Source organism: Cyprinodon variegatus, unplaced genomic scaffold (assembly GCF_000732505.1).
Source record: "Cyprinodon variegatus isolate N-32 unplaced genomic scaffold, C_variegatus-1.0 Scaffold936, whole genome shotgun sequence".
NCBI classification, from domain to species: domain Eukaryota; kingdom Metazoa; phylum Chordata; class Actinopteri; order Cyprinodontiformes; family Cyprinodontidae; genus Cyprinodon; species Cyprinodon variegatus.
The window spans coordinates 234094-256253 of record NW_015151389.1 but is presented as its reverse complement, the minus strand read 5'-3'; the positions used below and the strand labels follow the sequence as shown (position 1 = coordinate 256253).

The window sequence follows — 22160 nt, the reverse complement described above, 5'->3', positions numbered from 1 at the left end:
AAAACAAGGGTGTTGATGCAGAATTTATTTTTATTGTTCAATAACAATATACCTTACCTCACAGAAGAACAAGGAATAGTGAATAGGTAATACAAAAGAGAGAAACATAATCAAGGTTTATGACTGAAGGACAAGCATATGAATGTGAGGCAAATAAAAGGCAATGGAGCATTTTTTTTAACCAGAAGAAAAGTAGATATAATTAACCATATGCATATACATATTTCAAACCCATCAAATGGGAGTATTAAGATTTAAAATGGTTACGAAAGATATCAAAAGAAGAGAAACCGCAAAAAACCAACATCAGTTATGTCAGACATTGGGTTATCAAGATCATCAACATATTATGGTTCATGGTAGCATTGATTTTAAGTATTTCTTAAGTCTCTCCAGAGTGAATTTGAAAAAGGGCATAAGCGCAAAAGATGGATAAGGGATTCTCCTGGGCATACATAAAAGTGTTAGAAAATACCCTTTAATAGAATTTATTAATACCTAAATATCCCCAATGAAATCATTTAACAATTTTGTTTTTTTAAAGTAGACACAAGAACACTATTATAAAACTTCCTATCTGTTAGATTGTCTCTAAATTTGAAGTTTGGATAAGGATAGACTTTTCGCAAGAAGGCAAAAAGTGTTGTTTTCTGCAATAAACATGTAAAAGAAGGTCCTATAGTGAGACATGATCACTACTGAGCATTATTTATTTTTTTTCATTTCATTCATGGTTTTTACACTATTATAATGAATACATTATGATTTTATCATTAAACAACACATGAAAAGTAATGGAAAAATATAAACATGTAACATCTGCCCCTGTCTGTCTAAATATTCCCATGAGGCACCAACAGGGTAAAAACAAAAGTGCATCAAATCAAAAACATAGAATAAAATAAAATTATAAAATAAAATTATAAATATCAATTCCTCCCATCCTCCATTGCATAAAAGCTAATTTTAGATTTTTAAAATATTTTCCTAAACAGAAAAATAGTTTAGTATTCCATAATTTAACACCTGCCACAGATATACACATGTTTTAATGTAACCTGAATAAACCTGGGTTTAAAGTCCAATCATCCATTTTGAATAGGTTTTGTAAGTTTGCTGGTAAACGTCTATTTTCTGCTTTACGCATTATTATCAAAGTCTGAAGCTAAATATATATATATATATATATATATATATATATATATATATATATATATATATATATACATTACAATTGTGTAGGTTCTCTATACTTTATATATTATTCTTATGGCTTTTTTCTATTATAGATATGAAGGTAATTTATAAGTATTGCCCCACACAATCAAACCATACATAATATATGCCAAGATCAGCACAAAACAGAATTATAAATGTATTAGCATCCAAATTGTGCTTTTCCTTATTAAAAATAAAAGTGTTTTGCTACCTTAGATTTAAGTTATGCAATGTGATTTTTCCATGTTAATGTATCATTCAATAGGACACCAGTAATCTCACTTCATGCACTCATTCAATATTCACCCCATCAATACAAAACACAATTTTCTTCTGTGTTCTAATCGCAAAAACTATAAAGTTATATTTTTATTAGTTATTATAATAAACACATCTTTTAAGTGTATTAATTTCCTTTATAAGGCTTTCTGTCTTCTTTTTTTTAAATAATTTCAGCCTTTACACAAAGCATATAATGTAGAAGAGGATTAGGGGCACTGAAATGTTTTTTAAAAAGTTAACTGATTTTTAAATATTATTTCAGTTTGATATGGGAAAAAAGTAAGAATTCTGACTTTAATCTGAGAATTCTGACAGCTAACAAATGTGTCAGCATCAAGCTGTAGCCATGTCTGTTTTAGAGACTAGATCTCTTGTTTTAATGACCCTCTGCTCCTCAAATAATGAAATAGCATCACCAGCGACCCCTCGGACACCTAAAAAGTTGCCTAATTGCGTCATTTTTCACCGATGTGTTACTGGCCCTTTGTCAGTGAAGCTGAGTGCTCCCACATCTCTTCTTTCATGGTGCCCATTTACATTAAGATCAAACATTCTGAGATTAAAGTCAGAATTCTAACTTTTTTCTCATATTATGCTGAAATAATAATAATAATAAAAAATCAGTTAACTTTTTTTGTGTTTTCAGTGGCCCTAATCCTCTTCCATAAATGTTGCGCATTAGACACACAATCTCAATATTGTAAGTCAGTGGTGGAACCATAATGCAATGGGATTGGCTCTTTATAACAAAGGCATGGGGGCTACTCATTTCTATTTATTAGAAGAATTCAACTAAAACAGGAAATTGCTGAAAGCTGTTTTAGTAAAATGTGAATTTTAAACTTCAGCAGCTCTGCAAACACACAGCTCAAATTATAATAGACGCATTTTAGATAGTCATATTTATATTAATTTAATATCATCAGCGTGCACATTTAAGTATATCCGTACACTTTTTCGATTTTTGTTTTGTTTTGGAAACAAAGATAAAGTAAAATAGGAGCGTCAAACGTTGAATCATATAGCAGTGCAGTAGAAGGTGGCCCTCACGTGTGGATTTTATTTTTGAAAACCGTTTCCGGAAGTGACTGATGCACAGTAGAAGTAGGCAGTCGTGTGTGGATTTTATTTTGAAAACCTTTTTCGGAAGTAACTGATGCATTTGTTTTTTCAAAGCTGGGGTCCTCCGAGTCATAAGATTATCTGTCTTGAGAGCGTTTGAGGAGAAGAGGCGTGTGTCCATGTCAAATCCACTCACGAACACCGGTGCCTGTGTGGTAAGGGCTCTGCTGCAGACCAGACCAGCAGGTTTTTAACCGGTACAGGTGAGTTTAGGTCAGGCTGAAGCCTGCAGTCCTGCTCATCAGGGAACTTTCCTTTCGTTTTGCAGCGCTGATAAACAGCAGAACCTGTAGCCGTGATTTAACCAGATCAGGTGAAGCAGATTTATTTCCACTTTCTAATGTGTCTGTGTATCGCTGGTTTTAACAACAGATTTCTGTTTGCTCGCAATTCGAGGCTATTGCTTCATTCAATGACAGGTGCTAGCTAACAGCTGATGGATCAGTCCGCAGACCTGCTGCTCCTCTGTTTACAACCTGGCTTCATCCGCCAGAGATGCAGAGAAATGTTTAAAAAGCAGTTTGTTAGCTTATTTTATCTCTAAGCCGTCTAACATATTTTCTTTCGATAATATTTGATTGTTTAAACGCTCTTAAGTAATACATTATTTTAAAAGACGAGACGTTGGCAGCTACAACATGCCCTATTTTTTTTTATTAACATTTTAGTTAGCCTCAATCTAGCAGAGATTAAAGCATCTTTGTTAAAGAAATAATAGAAAGTTTTGCTGATTTAAACAAAAAAACCCAAATTTATTTAACTAAAAGAGTGATATATGTGCTAATAAAAATGTATGGCCTTTTTACAATTGGTGTGAGGCTGTTTATTAAAATGGCCAAATCTTCTGTAGATGGGCTCAGCCAGGGGCGGATCTAGATGGGGGGCCAGGGGTGGCCATGGCCACCCTTAGTCAATCATTGGCCACCCCTACCATTTATTTCCCTCTAATACAGATGGTGGCAGAGTAATAATCTCAAGTGGAATATTGAAAACATTTAAATTTTTCATGTATTAACAATAACTTGACAACAAGAACACTGTGGTTAATTATGCACATGAATATTATAACATTAAAAATGATAAGTACAGAATTCAAGCAGAAATAGATTTTGTGTTTTATGTGGTAAAGAGAAAATTATGTGTCTCTGCAAGTCATCTAGGAGTCTTCAGTGAAATAGATAAATAACAATTTTAATAAAAACGTATTAAGTAATCAATTTATGTAGATATTAGTACTTGTCAATATCAATTTTTTGCAAAATGATTATTGATAAAAGTAGGTAAGTAATGACAATGGAGAAGACGTTTGCCCAAAACTCAAACCTGAAAGAATTTTATCCACTATACCTTTTATTTAGAAAGCACAGATGTTTGAGTATATTCATCTATTTGTTAGCGAAGGCTGTGGGAAAGTATAGTTTGTCTTTTTTTAGAAAATATGGATGTTTTGCCTGTTAATTTTCCTGTTGGAACAGTAGATTGACCATGAGGTTTTGGTGCCTATCTACTTTTGGCCACCCCTCAGTGTACATTGGTTATTGCCTGGCCACCCTTGTAAAAAATTTCTGGCTATGCCTCTGGGCTCAGCAGACCGGATTGACCGATTCGTCAAGCACAGAAAGATGTGACTTCTTTTTCTTGCTTATTTAAACGATTAAAAACTTACATTTCCAGCATTTCAGCATTTTTTTTGTATTTTTTTACCCCGCGTTAGTTTAAATGTTCCCTGCTGCTGCTCGATTGCAGAACCCGATCCACACTTAATTTAACTTCATTTTTTAATTCTTTTTACTAAATAATAAGCGTATTGAACTGGGACCTAATTTAATACCAAAAACATGTAAATGTGAGAGGGTAGGACAAAAAGAAACAATCTTCCAAACCATGATTGTCAATTGAAAAGTTTAAAAATTGCAGGTAAAAAAATTTACCCATCAAGTTTTATGGCAGACGGAAGCATATAATCCTCTAAAATCTACAGATAGATTACAGGTGCTGTTTGCTGTTTATTTTATTTTATTTTTGACCTTTACTTGGTTGTGTGATATATACTTAATGTGAAGTTTGATAACTTACTGCATTGGTGGTTTTAATTCCTCTGCAGCTCCTGTAGTTTTTGTGCACATCTGCATCTAAAGATATTGGAGATAAACAAAACAAGCTGTTACAGGCTAACACTTTTAAACACCACTGGAGGAGTAAACGGCAGCCCTTTTTCTGTAGTTTTTCCAGGATAGGACACAAAAAGCAAGAAACCTCAAAGTAAGCATTAGTGTTGTGTCACAAAGCAAGATGTGTCGTGCTTTGTGACATAAGCTGCACTTCTATTACAAATGTGTACAGAAAACTATGTTGATATTATGCTAATTTCCATTAAATAAGAAATGCAATAAAACATTTGACATGAATATGTTTGTTCACATGATTACTTAAAACACTTAGATGAGATATATGTCCATTTTTTCAGCCATGGCAGTAGTGGTTAACACGCTTGTTGCAGACTAAATGTAAAAAAAAAACTCTCCTCATGAATCCAAATGTGCTGCACCATCATCCTCCAACTACCTCTGGTCTTCTTATTCATGTAAGGTCCAGTTTTAGATCATGTGACTGGTGTGATGGGAGAAAAAGTGTTTTTATTGCAGTTTTGCAGAATATAATAATTGCATATGAATGGAAAACAAAACAGCCCATCAAAGGCAACAAACATTTTATTGAGTTTTTGTTCTACATTGCAGTGTTTCCATTTAGTGGATTTAATTTTGTAAAAACATAATTCAGAATTTGATGTTCAATGTTAACACTGCTACTGATGATTGTCGAAATAAAATATGTTTCACTCCCAAGGGTTCAAGTATGGGCTTGTCATTCCTTTTGGTCTTGGCTGCCTCTGTTATCCTGATCAGACCGGAAACCCCTGTAACAAAGGTAAAGAGTTAATGATACTAACCTGCTGTCACTGCATGCAGTTTAGGTTTTACAGCTTCATTATTTGATGCCTTGTCTTCTGCTTAAAGGCCCTACATCAGAACTCACTGGAGTGCTGCGGAGAGAAACAGAGAGGGAACAATTCATGCTCAAATGACACTCACTGTGAACCAGGTAGTGGGTCGTTTTCATTTAAAGCAGTTATCCTCCATTTATTTCACCACAACCAGCATGTTTAGTGTTTACTATGTTTTTATTCAGTGCTCAATGTAATAAAATGTGCTTTTAACACAGCTCATGCTCTGTAAGCTTTGTAAGTCTTGCTCCAGATATTTCAGTTAGTTCCATTAGCTTTTAGGTTTTGAATTAGAATAGGCCATCCTAACACATAAATAGGCTTTGATCTCAACCATTCGGTTGTAGCTAAGGTATTTAAGGTTGCTGTCCTGCTAATAGAGGATTCCTCTCTTCATTCTTAAATCTTTCACAGTCTATTACCATTTTTATTCAAAATATTGAATTATTGAATTTCCCTCTAATCTTTCCATTAAATATGATCTTTTTCTCCATGCCCCCCCCCAAAAAAAAGCTTTCTTGCAGCATGATGCTGCCACACCCGTGTCTCGGTATTTGGATGGTGTGCATAGGTTGATGCATTTAGAATGCTATGCTGTACTTTATCAGATAACAGTACTAAATGTGGGTAAAGTGCAGCAGCGTGAATGCCTTCTGGATGCACTCTCCATAGTTTACTTTACCCATGATGACCATGTCTCTAACATGGACACTAAGGCTGAATCCTAGACTGACCCCTAAACACTAACACTAAGAACTAACCTTCTGCATGTTCTTGCAGAGGGTCTGTCACATTAAGGGCTATTCCAAGCCGCGTAGTGAGTAGGGCCAGTGAACAGTTCAGCCCTTAAATAGTGTCTGCATCGGTGCAGGCTCGCTGGAATTTAGCAGCAGGTGTAACAGCGAATTAATGGCTGAGGAAACGCGTGGATTCAAATGTAAGTTCCGCTGAATTGCTGCATCTTCGTCACACTGACGGGAAAAAAGAAAAGAAAAAAAAGACATAATTAATCCCTAAATTTAAGTTTCTCTTTGAAATAGTTATTTCACTTGATACATTTATTTTTTTTTAAAGAAAATGGTAAATGTTTGATGCTGCATGAGCTACAGCCATGCACATGGAGCATCTCTGTGTTGCCATAGGAACGACTGCTTTCCCTTTCTGTTGGAGAGAAGAGGCCGTCCCATTCATGTTTATACCCCCCCCTGTACAATCCAGGCACCTGTGAGTGTGACTTCATTGCGAAGGGCCACTTGATAGTTAAGGGTTTGTAGTTAGGGGGCGATTTGGGATTCAGCCGACTGCTCCTCTGGTCTGGCTTCTCAGAAGAGATGGAGAGCTGTGTCATCTGTATACATCCCAAACTAAAATCCCTGATTTGGCGACTTTTGAAGGCAATTTATTGGGCTGAGTTATCGCATTAAACTGGCCCAACATGTATGAACACCCTATAGGAACTATTAAAATTGGTTTAGCACTCTGCCTCCACTGCAGTTATTTATTGCTCACATAAAATGCTAAGGGGAAATTTGAAATGGGAAAGAAAAGTAAAAGAGTAAAGAAATCAAAAGCCATGTCCCTTTCTTGTGCTCATGGAGACTTCAGTTTAAATTTTAACTTCAAAACCAAAGCACTGTATTTTGAACATTGGTTTCTAATTATTGCTCCTTTTTGTTAAATATGCTGAACCCATATTAGCAAAGATCCCATATGTTTAAGTTTTCTGTGATTGAATCTTCCAGGTTGCTTCTATCGTGTGCTGGAGAACAGCAATACTGTCTGCATATTCTGTGACTCGGCAGCGGTGGATTTAGAGAATGTAACCGTCTGCACGTACAGTAAGAGCTTTTAAATCTACATTGTTTTGGGTGAGTGTTAATGGATGGATAACTGGACCTTGTTTTTATAATTTCTAGACTACACATTGGACCGTAAAAACCGCACAACAGTAACGACGGTCATTCCTAAAATTGGTAAGAAGCTGAAATTATCTCCTAGTTTTTCTCTCACAGTTTTTTTTTTTTTTTTTGTTGCCTTTTTTGAATCAGGTTTGTTTCCTGTTTTGGTGCAGGAGGCCCTGGTGTGGCGGCCTCTGTCCTTCTAGGAACCCTATTGATCAGCATGTTCCTCATCCTCACTGTTGCCTCCTTTTTCTACCTCAAACGCTCCAACCGGCTGCCTGGTTTCTTCTATCGGCGGAACAAAGGTGAGTAGCGCAGGTTTCTGACTTGGAACATGAACAAACCTCCTTTGAGGAAAAACACAAGAATGCCAGGGTGCTCTAGAGATTTTAAAGATCATTTCCTGTTTTTTCCTCAGCGTTTATATTTCAACCAAGTGAGACAGTAAGTCATTCTTCTTCCAAACATTTTAATTTGATGTGAACATTGATAAAAGGCTCATGGCCTTTGTTTTTGTCCCCTATAGGCGGTTATGATCCCCTCCTCATCAGGTAAGACGACGCCGTCAGTAAAGTGTCCTATTCTTGCTCAACAGGTTTTGGTGTCAAGTTAGCAATGCCTTGAATGTTTGGGATTGCTGCCGACATTTTGCAACTGTCCAAAGATTTTATTTTAATGAGTTGTGTGGAAGTACCTGTTGCACAGGTTTCAAAACACCAATTAGAAATCCCCTAGATTACATTTATGTCCCTTGCAAAAATATTCAGACATATTAGGCACACATTACAACCATAAAAATCTGTATGTTCTGATGGACCAACAAATGCTCTAAAAAGAAATGTACTCTGCAAGTTGTCTAGAGCGCTCTCAGCAAGCAGAAGAGGAAACATTGCTAGTGTCCATTTTCACCTTAAATACAACCAAAAAGAGCTGATTTTAATAAAAATAAAGTCTAGTACTACAGACGTTGGGACATCTCCACCAATACAATGAGCTGCATGTGCTTTGTCAGTCTTAAAAACAAAATGTACCACATCCTGTCACATAGTTACTCCTCTCATGTCACATTTTCACAAATGCATAGCCTATAATTCATGTTTTGTTAGGAATCTGGAGCAGAAATAAATGATCACAGCATACTTCTGGATACTTGGATTGCAGCTGGAAAGTATTCACAGCTCTTCAGTATTCCAGTTTATTTAGCTGCATTATTACAATTTGTATTAAATTCTGTCCTTAAAATTTTAAAATAATTTGTATGTAAAATTCAACTCTAACACATGTATGTAGACTCTGTGTGAAATAATTGGTACTTTGTGCACATTAGTCTTTTCAGACTTCTACACACAAAGGTATTTAGTCATATTGCAAGTGATGTCGTCACTGCAGCATTAACTGGTTATTGCACATTGTGGAATTCATAATATGCTATTGTATGGATTGTTATGTGTTGGGAAAACCTCATTTTCATATTGTTGAAAAATAGGATCTGAAAAGTGTGGCATGGGTTTTTTCTGGTTTTATTTTATTACATAGCCCAAACTTATTCATAAGTCTCAACTTCCTCTCTAACCTGTGGGGTTCCATAGAGCTTGGTTTTTAGTCCTCTCTTTTTATATACTTTTTTTGGGTGGTTTTTAATCTTTTAATAATATTTCTTATCACTTTTATGCAGGTCACATTCAACTATAGATTTCTTTAGAGCCTTATCAGCTGGGTAGGCTCCCAACCCTTTTTTTGCAACTACCTTGTTTATAACTTCCAAAACACAGAGACAATGGTTATAGCGCCTCCTGGACTTGGTTCAAAAATCAGTCAGGTTCTTGCTTCATTTTCCTCTTCTTTTTTTGCCAGTGGGAAGGGAGCCAAATTCAGAGTGTTAAGGAGTTGACCCATGTTTGGATAACACGTCTTAACCTGCTAATTTCAGTAGGAAAGAGGCCTCAGTCTCTATTTACTCCAAGCTCTACAAAATGCTTCAGAATACTCTTTAAAAATTCAGCACCATAACAGGACAAACACTAAATACCCACACCCCAGATTTCCTATGTAATCTTATACAATAACAGATTATTTCCCTCTGTTCACAAGCTCAGATTTTGTGGGTTGTTCCTCAAATCAGATTGAATACAAATGGGGATTAAGCCGTTCAGTCGATTCCACCAAGGCTGTGGAATACAGTAGTCTACCTCTGCAGCTACATTTAGTTAAATCTGTTGACCCTTTTAAGAAGCAGGCTATTGAATTTTTATTTTTGTTTTTTATTTAATTTAATTGCAAATTATACTTTTTTTGGACAGTGCTTTGTGGTTGCTTTATGTGTGAAAGGTGCCTAATCAATATACTTAGTTTTTCAGTCTGGGGGGCTGTTTTATTTCTGTTGCAATCCCCACTTCACTTACCTAAGACAAGTCTTTTGCAGCCTCTAACAGGTTATCTTCCATACATAAGGCTTCATAATTTAACAAATACAGCATCAGTGTATCAGCATCATGATGCTGGGTAATTATCTGTTTCTCTTCTGCAGTGAGGAAGCCTAGATACGTAAGACGGGAGCGTCCACCTACAACGTCGACTCTGAACAGCGCCACCATACCCACCTCAGCTACCACTCAGGTGTATAATGCGTAGGGGAAGGAAGGGTTTGGGTGCAGGTTGAAGAAAGCTCAGGAAGGATGTCCAAGTCTGATGTGAAGGAAAACAAGCTGACTCTGGGAATGTAGGCCAAATGTACCTACTGCTGCTGCTCCTGCCTTGGTCTCACAAAGGCTGACGCCATTTATGTTTGTAACAGTGAACCTGTCCTACTGATGCTCTGAATTTACCTGAAAACTGTTTTTGTTTTTTAGTTGAGACACTGTTATACAATTATCCTGATCGATTTCCAATTTCTAATTCTGTTTTCCCAGGGTCACTACAATAAAATAAGTGCCAAGAATCAAGAGGGTTTTTGCAGACCCTTTTTCAGAGCTTTTAAAAGTTGTAAAAATAAAGGAAAAAGCTGCTTAAACAAAAAGAAAAAGCCTTTTAAATAAACCGTCTTTAATCTGCCTCTGAATGTAAACTCAGCTAATGCATCTATATCATTAAACAAATGAAAGTTACTTTTTTTTTCCCCTTAAAAGGTTTGGTATCTGTGATATTTGTGGAACAAACAGTCTATTAACATTCGACAGGAAACAGATTTTTTTTTTTTATTTCTACTAAACCTGTTTTTTTATTCTTGCTTTGTATTTATGCACTGAGTTTTAATGACTACTGTTGGGCCAGAATATATCAAAGAGAAGTCCCAAGAGCACTGTATAGATCAATATTTCTTTGTTCTGAATTTTGTTGTTTTTATGTTGCCATTGTATTTATTTTAGTAACCAGTGGAGGGGTATTAATGTGAGCGCATTGTGTGGTCGTCACTAACTGCATTCCACTGGCTGTCATAATCGGAATATTTATAGGGTATTTATTCAGAAAATATTTCCATTTAGTTTAAATCCAAACTTTTATCACTTTTAAGCAATGTTGGCGGACCTATGTGCACTTTAATGTTTTCAGCTGTGCAAGTATAGCTGTTTTCTTTTTTTTTGTACAGAAAGTGGCAATATTTTTTTCCAGTTATGAGCTTCATTTGTCTATTTCATTTACCAAAATGGCTTGTTGACATGACTGTGATTTGTGTGCCATTATTAGCTTTAAATACAGCAGATTATCTTTTTTTAGTGATGTATCTGTGATGGATTGGATTTTTGATTTGCTTCCAGTGGCCTTTACTGTGTCTATAATCCTTATACAAGTTTTCTTGGTGGTATAGTTTAGTCTTTTTTCTGTTCCATTAAGTCGACCCTTTGGTGTACAGATACTTTTGTGGTTTGCAAATAAGCTACACCTGCATCAGTCATTCCTTAGCTATTGTTCCTTTATGCTACTGCTAATTACTGTTGTACAGAAAAGCTCAAAATGCGCATATTGTTTTATAAAAATGGAGTGTTTTTGTAATGTACATTTTCTTGTTTTAGTGCCATGATAAAAGTTTTAAAGATGTATAATTTGCAGAAATAAATCACCTTTCTACAATAAAACTGCAGCTTTTTTGTTTTTTGATTAACTTTCTAAAGAAGTGTTTTTTGTCATCTCTAAAGGGGTCATAGAATGCAAAACCGAGTTTACATTGTCATAGATGAATAACGATAGTTCAGTGGGTGAAATGGACAGAGAAGTTCAAACCCCATCGACACCTTGAGCTCCGGCGCTTTTTATTGTACTGATTGTTGACTGAAAATCCTGGGAGGCTCTTGTGTCTTTATTTTCCCACAACTCTTTATGTTATTACCATAATCCTTCATTTTGTTCACAGCAGGACAACACAATCCAATATACTTTTGAAGTTCTAATAATTGATGCATGATTAAACAAAATATTTTTTCCAATGTAAATCCAAAACATGCAAGTTTGTAGTTAAATTATGGTTAAAACGAAATCTAACACAAATCTGCTTTGATGATCACTCCAGGGTAGTTGGCTGTGCTTCAGTTTTCCCTACAGGAGATGAACTGCTTTCTTAGTTTCAAATATTCTCTAGCCAGAAGTATTTTCTTTAAACAGTTACTAAAATGATCCAGTCTGTTTTGAAAGTTTTAGTCCCTGAGACTCGAACTTTTGCACTTTTATTCATTTTTTTTAGACATTTTTGTGATTAGGTGAATATTTTTAACCTGACTGTATTTACATCTGCTCACTTTGTTGATTTCATTTAATCAACAATGCTACAGCTAAGATAGTAAATGTACCTTCTCTTATAAGATCTAATTAAAAGAAAATAAAAAATCCTCAAGAATATTGTAAGAAAAAACATACAATCTTAAACATAACTTAAATACAGTATAGTTCCACCTAAAGGCATTTAAAAAAACAACAACAAAAAAACAAAAGAAGAAAACATTCAATACCCTTGTTAAAAAAAGCACTCATGGTGGTTTCTGTCACCTGTCAGATCCCAACAACTAAAACAACGAATGACAAAGATAGGAGCACTGCAAAAAACTGAAATCTAACGTTATTTCTTCCTAAAATAAATGCATTTGTCTTGAAGTGAGGGGGTAAGTGAAACACTTTGCCAATGGAACAAGACCGTTTACATTTAAAATGGGAACAGAATTGCATTGTCTTATTTCAAGTGCATATTATCTAATTATTTTAAGAGTAAAAATGATCATTCCATTGGCAAATCATCTTATTTACCTGCTGAAATTTAGGGTAAATACACTTAATTTAAGAAATGTTTACTCATTTCTAAATTGTTTTGCAGTGAGTATTCATCGATATGAGTGCCATTTGTATACATAGATTAATATCAGATGAATTTGTTGAGAGAGAGAAGTATTATACACCTGTCATCTCTACCGACTAATTATCTGGTTCAGCTTGTATTTATGTATGAAGAAAAAGTAATTGGACCATTCAGGAAGAGAAGACGCAGTAAATGGCGTCCATGTCATAGTTTTATTTAACAAAAAGTATTTGTTTTTCCTTTTTAATAATTTGATATAAATTTGAAATACACAGAGAAACTATCTTTTCATCCAGCCATTGATTGTACCCTGCCAGCATCGAAACAGGCTGATGTCTATATTAAAACTGTTACATGTGAAATTAGCTTTAAAAACACCACAGGTGTTTACACCCTAAAACCTCTTGTTGGGTTTAAGCAAATTATTGTTTTCAGTAATAATTAGTTGTAGTATTAGCAAGTACTATTTTAGGAACTAAGATGCCACACCTCTGCTGAAGATGGAAAGCTACACGTGACAAAGACACGTTGCTCTATTTATACCAATGGAGTGAAAGGCCTCAGTGTGACTTAAGCAAGGACAGATAGATATCATAGTTGAAATGTCCTGCAGGAAAACACAGAGAGCACTTTCAGACTGGATGATTAATCCATCTGCAGCAGGTAGGATCTTCTTTGCTGCTGAAACTCAATAATGGAGTGTGTGGGAAAAAAAAAAAAAAACTTTGCATGCTTGATGAATAATGTAAACCAATGTGACCTTGCTTTGAGAGCTGAATAGGTGTTTAAATCAAGAGTCTTAAGCTTGTTAAGCAGTTCTGCTCAGAGATGGTAAAACACACACACACACATATATATATATATATGTTATATAATATAAGATTTAATAAATAGAATAAAGGAAATATGATTGAAAGGGTTTGCATATGGGTATCGGCGTCATATCTCACTGAGCTTGTTTGTTAAGCTGATATGTTGCATCTCTGCTTTCCTTTCCCCCATACCAGATCATGTAACTTGTTTACAGAGAGCTGTGGGGGTATTTTGGGGATTTGCATGTGACTGTAATGCCCTAGTGTTCGATTGCCACTACAGAGGCACGCCATCTTTGTTCCTTTCCAACATGGCAGGTGATAACAACCTTTAGAAAAACGGCCTTGCTCTAAATTTAGATCAATTGTATCAAGCACACATACCTCAGTCAAGGATTCTACACTATCTGGGAAATAAGTTAATTTATTATAAGTACATTCCAGGACTGGAGAATTATGGGAAAATACCCATTATTTTATTTTTCATCCTGCTGTTCTATATGTCATTTGTCCTCTAGGGGGACATAATGTAAAAAAAAAAATGTTTGGTGCATACTTTTGCAATGCCCTACTTTGTCCATTATTTACCTAATTTACAATCAGATGGTTTTACAGTTTCCATATGTAAAACCTTGCTACTCTAGAGGGAGATGATTTAGAATGTCGGTGAACCTTTTTGTTAATGGCTATAAAATGGACTTCAAAAAAGACTAAGACCTGTGGGAATTTTGAGCTGGGGATATGTGCTAAAAGAATTGTTCATTCTTAATTGGGCCGAAGCTAAGTTTGTATATTCTCTTTGTTTGTTTGTTTTTTCATAGTAATGTAAGACATCAAGTATGGATGACCTGGATCACAGTATTCACATTGCAGAGAATGACTGGAGCAGCTTCTATGATGACAGCGAGGAATGTAATCTACTGCAGGCTTCTCTTGCCTACCCTGATGACTCTGATCTCAGCGACTCAGAGGATTCAGGAAACTTCCACACAGGCCAGCAGAACACAAACAAGAGTGCAAATAGCCACGAAGCTGAGGAAAGCTACACAGATGGCACTCATCTACCACCACAGCCTATTCAGTGTGATGCAACGTCCTTGAAACCGGTGGAACTATGTGTCGGCTGTCCAGAAAGAAATGCAATCTCCATAGAGCCTGCACACAAAGATATTGCACAAGAAATTCTGCACGAGAAGAATGACAGCAGCACAAACATGCTGGAAAAGAATCCTCAGATCACTTGCAATTCAGAAGAGATGCTGTCAAAAGATGGAGCTGTGCAAATGACGAGTAACTTCAAAGCCACAAAGACACCTGACCTGCTTTCCCAAAAAGAATCAGTGCAGAGCATGAGCAAGCCAGACCCCACAGGCAGAGCAGAGAAAGAGCGCTGGTTCGTGACAGTGAATGACAATATGGCACGTCGGCGAGGGCGTTCCATCTCTGAGAAAAAAAAACTCAAACAAAAAAGACATGCTGAGAGAACATATGTTCACAATGCAGGTCGCAAACTAGAGCAAAAACAATCAAGATATTTTAGGCTAAACAAAAATAAGGAATCTGAAGATTCAGACAAATCCTATGACAGCTTCTCATCCTTAGGGAGTTCACAACTTCAAGATGGTGCTGAACTCTCCTCCACAGGCAGCTGGGATTCTGAGACCTATTTGTCAGCTGCTGAATCTGTTGAAGAAGATGCGCATCCTCTTCAAGAAGGTCTCAGTACACACCTTCCTTTGCAATGTGCATTAAGCCCAACATGTGACAACCTGGACTTCTGCCAGACTCTCTCCTATAATGCACCAAACTGCGGAGATGATATTACTCCTGAAAGCCTTTCCACTTCTTCATGTGCAGAAATGCCAGATGGAAACTTCATATCTGGAAATGACACATGTTCTGAAACCCCCCCACTGGCTTTAGCATCTGCTGACTCTAAAGAAGATTATCTCAGCCATCTACCTGCTCACGATTTAACTCGCACACCTAGCTGTACACCAGAAACATTTGCCAAAGCTACAGGTCAGGCTCAGCCAGTATATGCTATCTCTGCATTCTGGGATGAAGTGGAAAAGCTGACGATAAACGATATTTTGCAGATAAGGATGGGCAGAAACTCTGGAATTAAGGAAGAATCAGTAATGCCTAGCACATGCGGACAACCTGCTAACCCTGGTCAACTAATTGAAAATCTTGACCCAATAATTGACACATCTGACACTGCAGACTCAGACTACTTCACACAGCCAGATGAATCCAAGCCAGATCGATCAGTCTTGGAGTTTTCAGCCTCAGATTTTGAGGAAGGGTCCTGGCAGTTTGTGAATGGAAGTAGAAACTCCACTCCTGATTTGAGGAACAAAACCCAACAAATTGACTCTTCTGTCTTGTTATATGAGCAAGACAACACAGATTCAGAAGGAAGAGAAACTCCCGCTGTTCTAGACCAAAGATTGGACTATCAGGACTATCAAGGTTTGATCTCATGGCCAAAAAGGATGACAAAAAGCAGAAGTTTGTACAACATACAAACTCTCAACACAGAAGACCTACCCCTGCTACCTTCCAATAGTATTGATAAAAGTGATTTTTCTCTTGACAGACCTCAAATTGTGAATGCTTTATTACCCCACACAGACCCACGGGATTACAGGACATCCTTCCCAGAGATCTTTGAATACTTTTTTACAAAACATGACACACAATCACAGATTCTCCTTGTTGATGATCTCCAGGAGATGTTCGTGTCTCCCGTCTTTCACTCGCCTCTTTGTATATTCAGAGAAGATCCACTCCAGTGTAACATAGAAAAAATAATCCCAATCTTCTCTTGCTCTCGTCCTACCGTCCGAGACCTCACATTCCAAAATACGCATGTTTTTCTGAGCACAGACCATGAGGAGGAGAACAAGGCCTCTCCGATGAGACTTCTGTCTCATTCATTTATTCAGGCCAATCCACACAGAGCCTCAGGAGCAGCAGGTGCAGGTGGATCTCCCTGCTGGAAAAGCTTTCTGTCTTTCAGGAAAATTCGCTTCCCAGACAAAGGCAGCATCTGCTGCAGTGAGTCAGGTGCATGGACCTTTCCTCTTCAAACCAAGGAAATCCAGATCGGCAGTCAGAATCAAGTGGTTACCTTGCTCAGTGATGAAAAAGTCTGTCTGGAGTCTTCTCCGGAGTTCAGGGAACTGAAAGAGGAACAGATGATTACAGAAACATCTTATTGGATGACAAGTAGGTCCCAATAGACAGGAGCTAATCTGTAATGTAGTTTGTAGATTAACTTTTGATTTGCACATCTTTGCTATTTTGTTTTGATTATTCAATTTTGGACAATTTTACAGTTTCTTCCTTACAAATCAGAAATCAACATATTTGTCTATTTTATTCCTCTCAAAGAACGAGGAGGCATCTTCTCCAGAGTGAAGCAGTCAGATTTGTGTTTAGTCTGCATTGCTTTTGCCTCATGGGTAATGAGATCCTCCAATCCAAAGGAAGCAGATGCCTGGAAAGCAGGTAGGAACCATCTCCACTATCATTTCAACAATAGACAAGGGAATTTAAAAGGAAGATATAACTCATATTTCAAAACATATACATACATACATATATATATATATATATATATATATATATATATATATATATATATATATAAGGTCTAACAGAAACACTAATTGTATGACTTGAGGGACATTATGAAACCTTGACAAAGTAATGGAACAACTTATGTGCAAAGCTGTATATATATGACTTTTGCTCTAAAGTGTTTGTGTAAACTTCTTATAGTCTTTGAGAGAAAAAAAACCCGAACAAAAACAAAAAACAAGCACCTGAATATACATCATACTTAACATGATTTTTTCTAAATTGTTGTCCAGCTCTTCTGGCGAATGTGAGTGCTCTCTCAGCAATCCAGTACCTGCGGCAGTACATGCAAAGGAAGAACCTTTCCATAGATGACATTTGACTCAAACACAAAGAAGACACAATACCAAACATCCTCACTGTGGGTCGACAAAAATGACAGAAAACATTCAAATTAAATGAAACCTCTGGGATGAGCTTCAAGTTGGTGAAGTAGATAGAAAAGTCACTTTGTTGTACTGGTTAGGTTGACTTGTTAACCAGAAGCCTGTGTGAGAACCATTAGGTAAACAATTAAAAGTACTTACTAATGCAACAAATAATTTATTTGGGAAAATTAACTGTAATCTGATGCATTAACATCTGTATGTCATGCTGATGGCTGCTTTATGCAAGTCGTGATGTAGAACAATAATGATGCCAATGCTGACGTGTTTAGGATCAATATTTTATGGAAACAATTGTTTCTTTATCCCTTGTATGCAACAACTTGGCCACCAAAGATATCCCTGCGCCATGATAACATGACAACATGTTATCACCCCCATGCTTCACACTGTGTGTGGCATAACAGTGTTTGGGGGGTCATTCAACAAACTGTCTGAATCTCAGACAATGAAAGAATAATCTTGCCTTCATCAGTCCATAAAATGCTGCTCCATTGCTCTTTGGGCCAATCAGAGTGCTCTTGTAATAAAGGAAACTTAGAATAGATTACCTCCTTATAGAAATTGTCTGCTTTTGTTTTGTATTTAGACAACTCAGTGTTACCAGATGTTGGGAATCCCCTTCACTACCATTATGTTCTTATGTATATGCTTTGAAGTGCTTTGGACCGGTAGCTACAAGTACTGTAGGTGGATTTGGTCCTTGTCAGATTTTATTTAATCATCAATGATGTTTATGCTTAAGTCATTGTTGTTTCTAGGGAAATTGAAGTAATTGCAGAGGAAGCTGCACACCTTATAGCTGTTAAAAACTCATAGGACGACATAAAAGTGTAGTTCAGACCCATCTTTCTTTCTCCACTGTAGCTGCATAGCTTGGAGTTATCTATGTGCAGTTTTTGTGTCGCTTTTTAAATTTGTGCCACAGAACACTGTATTGCACACTTAGTTCCTTATGACCATACTGCATGTATTTGGATATAAAACAGCCTGTGTATTTTTGGTAATAATATCTTAATCTAATTATGGATTCACATGAAGTTTAAAAATCTGGTTAAAGTGCAAATTTCCTTTTTACTGTTTAAACGTGTTTCTGTATCTCCTCCGAGTGAGCTTACTGACCAAATGGACCATAATGCAAAGGCAGAACAAAAGTTTTATACACACCTGGCAGTTGTTTGACTTTGTCATCAAACATGGATTTGTAGGTTTTAACCGAAGAGGCTCAGTGATGTTACAGAAGAAGGAAATAGGATAAAACGTTGATAAATGTTGGATTTATGGAATTGTGGAGTGAGAGCTTTCTGTTGCTTTTTACTGGCTTTTGAATGGACAGGAGGAATAAACTTCACTTTTGCTTGTTGTGGATTTTCCTTGAACAGACCAAAGACAAATGAAACTGACTGAAGAAACAGGACAAAACTTCTTTTCTGGTTTCAAAATCAGGTGTGTGCCTTAAAAGAAACCTTGTGCAAGACTTTTGTTTTGTTTAGAATATGACATGTTATTAGACCTGTGAAGGATTATTTTCTTGAGGCTGCCACATTTGGTGAAAAAGCGGTTTTTCTAGTTGGTAATGATGTGCAAATCTAGCAATTACTTTCCATTTCAGCAGTGTGTGAAACCCAGTACATTAAATCAGCACCATTTTAACATCCATAGGATGTGTCAAATCTCTTTAGCAATACATTTATTGTATTTAATTATAATATTATTAAAACATTTTTGGGTGGGGGGGGGATCTAAACCAGGCCCGTTTAAGAAGCAAAACCTTCAGTTTGCTTCATGGCTTTTACAAAGACAAAGCTCCGAGGTTTCCCTTGTTTTAAACTTTTAGATACGAATTGTTTCAAAAACAAAAACAGATTTTTATGTAATCCTTTGTAAAATTGACTTAATCTTATAGTTTGGAATTTCACTCACTCATATAAAGCAGCAGGAATAAAAAATACATAAACTGTACAGGAAAAATAACTTTCAGCCTACATTCAGATATGTTTAAGACTGTGTTGGACTGAGCACTACCACATGACATTAAATTATTGTACAGCTGTGTCTCATTATGAAATAAACAACTATCTTATAAAACAAGACAATATTTGTGTTACATATGTGGTGTGTAAAATATCTTCCTCTGCTCAACCTCTTTGACTGTATGTACTTCCTCAGACAGCCAGTGCCTTCCTGTGTGTCCTCTCCAGAGCTTTAAACTGGACCATTAAATCTTAGAAATAAGGATGTGCTTTCTTTTCACAGCTATAACCTTGCAGCAATCAATAATGTAAAAAAAAAAAAAGTCAATATCTTGATACATTGTCATATTTTTGGTTTTTCTTTATTGCAAATTAGGTTATTTCCGGGTATCATGCCATTGATCATAATGCTCATTATTTCATACCTTTGAATTGAAAAAAGTGACTGTTTTAGTTGTTTTAGATGTCTGTTGATTCTGGATGTGTAATAAATGTAAAGGTCCATCATGTTGTCAAGACTTGGCTTCACATAATTTTCTACATGAAGCTGATCTGCTGCTCTGCAATTTACTGTAATAAAAACATAAACATGTGACTCGTCTCCCTAAGTTAATCTGCACAAAGTACACAATATTTCTACCAACAAAGTTAAGAAATACAATCATTCTTTTTTTTTTTTAAACCAAGGGCTTTACTTATAGCTTACATGTGCTTGATTTTTAAACAATGTTAATGGTTTAGGTTTTGAGGGATTCATCTTGCACACTGTGTAGCTCTTACCCTGAAAGCAACTGGTATCACTGCCCTGTTGCAAAATCAAACAGTCCAACTTCTTGTTCTGGAGAACTACCACTTTAGAACAGAGAAATGAGAAGTCCCTCCACCGATCCATTTTCCTTCACGCTTACCACTTCTGGGGTTGTGAGGGGTGCTGGTGTCTATCTCCAGCTGTCAGGGGAGGCAGGGTTCACCCTGGACAGGTCACCAGTCCATCGCAGGGCAACACCGAGACAAAAAGGTCAAACAACCATTCACACACACTGACACCTAAGGAGAATTTAGAGAAGCCAATCAACCTAACAGTCATGTTTTTGGACTGTGGGAGGAAGCTGGAGTACCCAGAAAGAATTCATACATGCACAAAGAGAACATGCAAACTCCATGCAGAAAGAATCGAACCCAGATCCGTCTCGCTGCAAGGCAGCTGTGCTACCCATTGTGCAGCCAGAATGAGAAGTAATTCAATTCGATAAAAAAAATAATGAATTAATCTCAAAAGCAAATTCAATTTTGCAGAAACTTATAGGTTATTTGTTAACCAGGTGTTGTAGGTGCTGAAAGCCGTAGGCAGGAAGGATCATATGTAGCAGTAGCACCGGATCTGAAGAAGCCTCTTACTTTAGACACTGTTGTGTTTAAAAATTGAGTGACTGTTAAAAACATCATCCCTCTAGATTAAATGCTACATCAGAGAAACAAAATCATAGTTGATCAGGTGTTATTCTTATTTTGTTGCCTCACATCAAAATTTTGCTTAGATAGGTTCCAAAGCACTTACCAACGCTTTAAGAATTCATGAAATACCAGAAAGCCATTATCTGCCGATAAAAAAAAAAAAGGAAGAGCTGGGGACCTTCCAAGGAGTGGAAGCACTGATAAAAACATAAAGAAAAAAAAAATTGTAAAAAAGCTATAATAATTTTGCTAAGAAATAGTGGGTCAAAATTCCTCCACACAGATGAAAAAAAACAACAACAGTTCTCCCAAATTTAATAATATAATCATCCTTTGACAAAGGTGACTTAAAACAGTCTTTATGGTCTAACATGCACATTTGTTTTCACTGTACTGTACATCCATGCATGCAGTACGAGTTCAATAATCCAATAGAACTACTGTGTAGTCTGGATAATTTTCACTTATTTACATGGTCAGTAGTTCTATTTTTAAAAACAAAGTGGAGTGTGTATGACGTCATACTGGCTACTATTCATTCATCCTGTCCGCTGAACTGCTGCTAGTTTTACTCACATGCCTGGAAGATGTCTAGTGCTACTACCACAGATGATCTCGCTCTCGAAGTGGAATTGAACAATTCAGATTAGCTAGCCGAATGAATAGAAGACCGCTTTGTTTTTAAAAGATATAAATATAAAAAATATAACCGTGGATGTCTGAGGGACAGTGATTCGCCTACATGCTATGAATGCTGGCGTACCATAAATTATAAATTATGAACAGTTCAGTTTGTGCCTTCAACTTGTTGCCCATAGGAAGACGTTACTTGAATATAACAAAAATGAATATCTTCAGAACAGCTCCAACTGACACAAAACTCATATGGGTGAGTAGAACATGATGTAATAACGTAAAAACAAGGGGCCAGTGTAAAAAAAACGGTGTTCCCCTTTAAGTTTCTTTGAAATTGTTCATGACTGATGTGCATAATACGTTCTTTTGTAAGGTCTTTTTGTGCATAAAATGACTTTAAAGAGGGCAATCAACACTGTTGATAGAAAAACTGTGTTTTTCT

The 22160-nt window shown here is 36.4% G+C and overlaps 2 protein-coding genes across 2 annotated transcripts; both read left to right on the top strand.

The window, feature by feature from the left end:
* Positions 1-2649: 2649 nt before the first annotated feature.
* On the top strand, positions 2650-11598 carry LOC107100091 (chromosome unknown open reading frame, human C1orf159). The gene is made up of 9 exons (XM_015398457.1): positions 2650-2825; positions 5470-5550; positions 5640-5724; positions 7369-7464; positions 7543-7599; positions 7698-7832; positions 7946-7971; positions 8054-8078; positions 10055-11598. The coding sequence occupies exons 2-9, from the start codon at positions 5479-5481 to the stop codon at positions 10156-10158; spliced, it is 600 nt and encodes a 199-aa protein (XP_015253943.1). The 5' UTR covers positions 2650-2825; positions 5470-5478; the 3' UTR covers positions 10159-11598.
* Positions 11599-13359: 1761 nt separating this feature from the next.
* LOC107100092 lies at positions 13360-20185 on the top strand. The gene is made up of 4 exons (XM_015398458.1): positions 13360-13471; positions 14442-16854; positions 17020-17136; positions 17502-20185. The coding sequence occupies exons 2-4, from the start codon at positions 14460-14462 to the stop codon at positions 17588-17590; spliced, it is 2601 nt and encodes an 866-aa protein (XP_015253944.1). The 5' UTR covers positions 13360-13471; positions 14442-14459; the 3' UTR covers positions 17591-20185.
* The last annotated feature ends 1975 nt before the right edge of the window (positions 20186-22160 follow it).

Bases quoted from the DNA above. Each gene is read 5' to 3' on its own strand.
- LOC107100092 (XM_015398458.1), top strand. From the start codon at position 14,460: ATGGATGACCTGGATCACAGTATTCACATTGCAGAGAATGACTGGAGC. The intron at 16,855-17,019 runs GTAGGTCCCAAT...TTCCTCTCAAAG, and splicing joins AACATCTTATTGGATGACAA to AACGAGGAGGCATCTTCTCC. The intron at 17,137-17,501 runs GTAGGAACCATC...ATTGTTGTCCAG, and splicing joins AGCAGATGCCTGGAAAGCAG to CTCTTCTGGCGAATGTGAGT.
- LOC107100091 (XM_015398457.1), top strand. From the start codon at position 5,479: ATGGGCTTGTCATTCCTTTTGGTCTTGGCTGCCTCTGTTATCCTGATC. The intron at 5,725-7,368 runs GTAGTGGGTCGT...TGAATCTTCCAG, and splicing joins TGACACTCACTGTGAACCAG to GTTGCTTCTATCGTGTGCTG. The intron at 7,600-7,697 runs GTAAGAAGCTGA...GTTTTGGTGCAG, and splicing joins GACGGTCATTCCTAAAATTG to GAGGCCCTGGTGTGGCGGCC.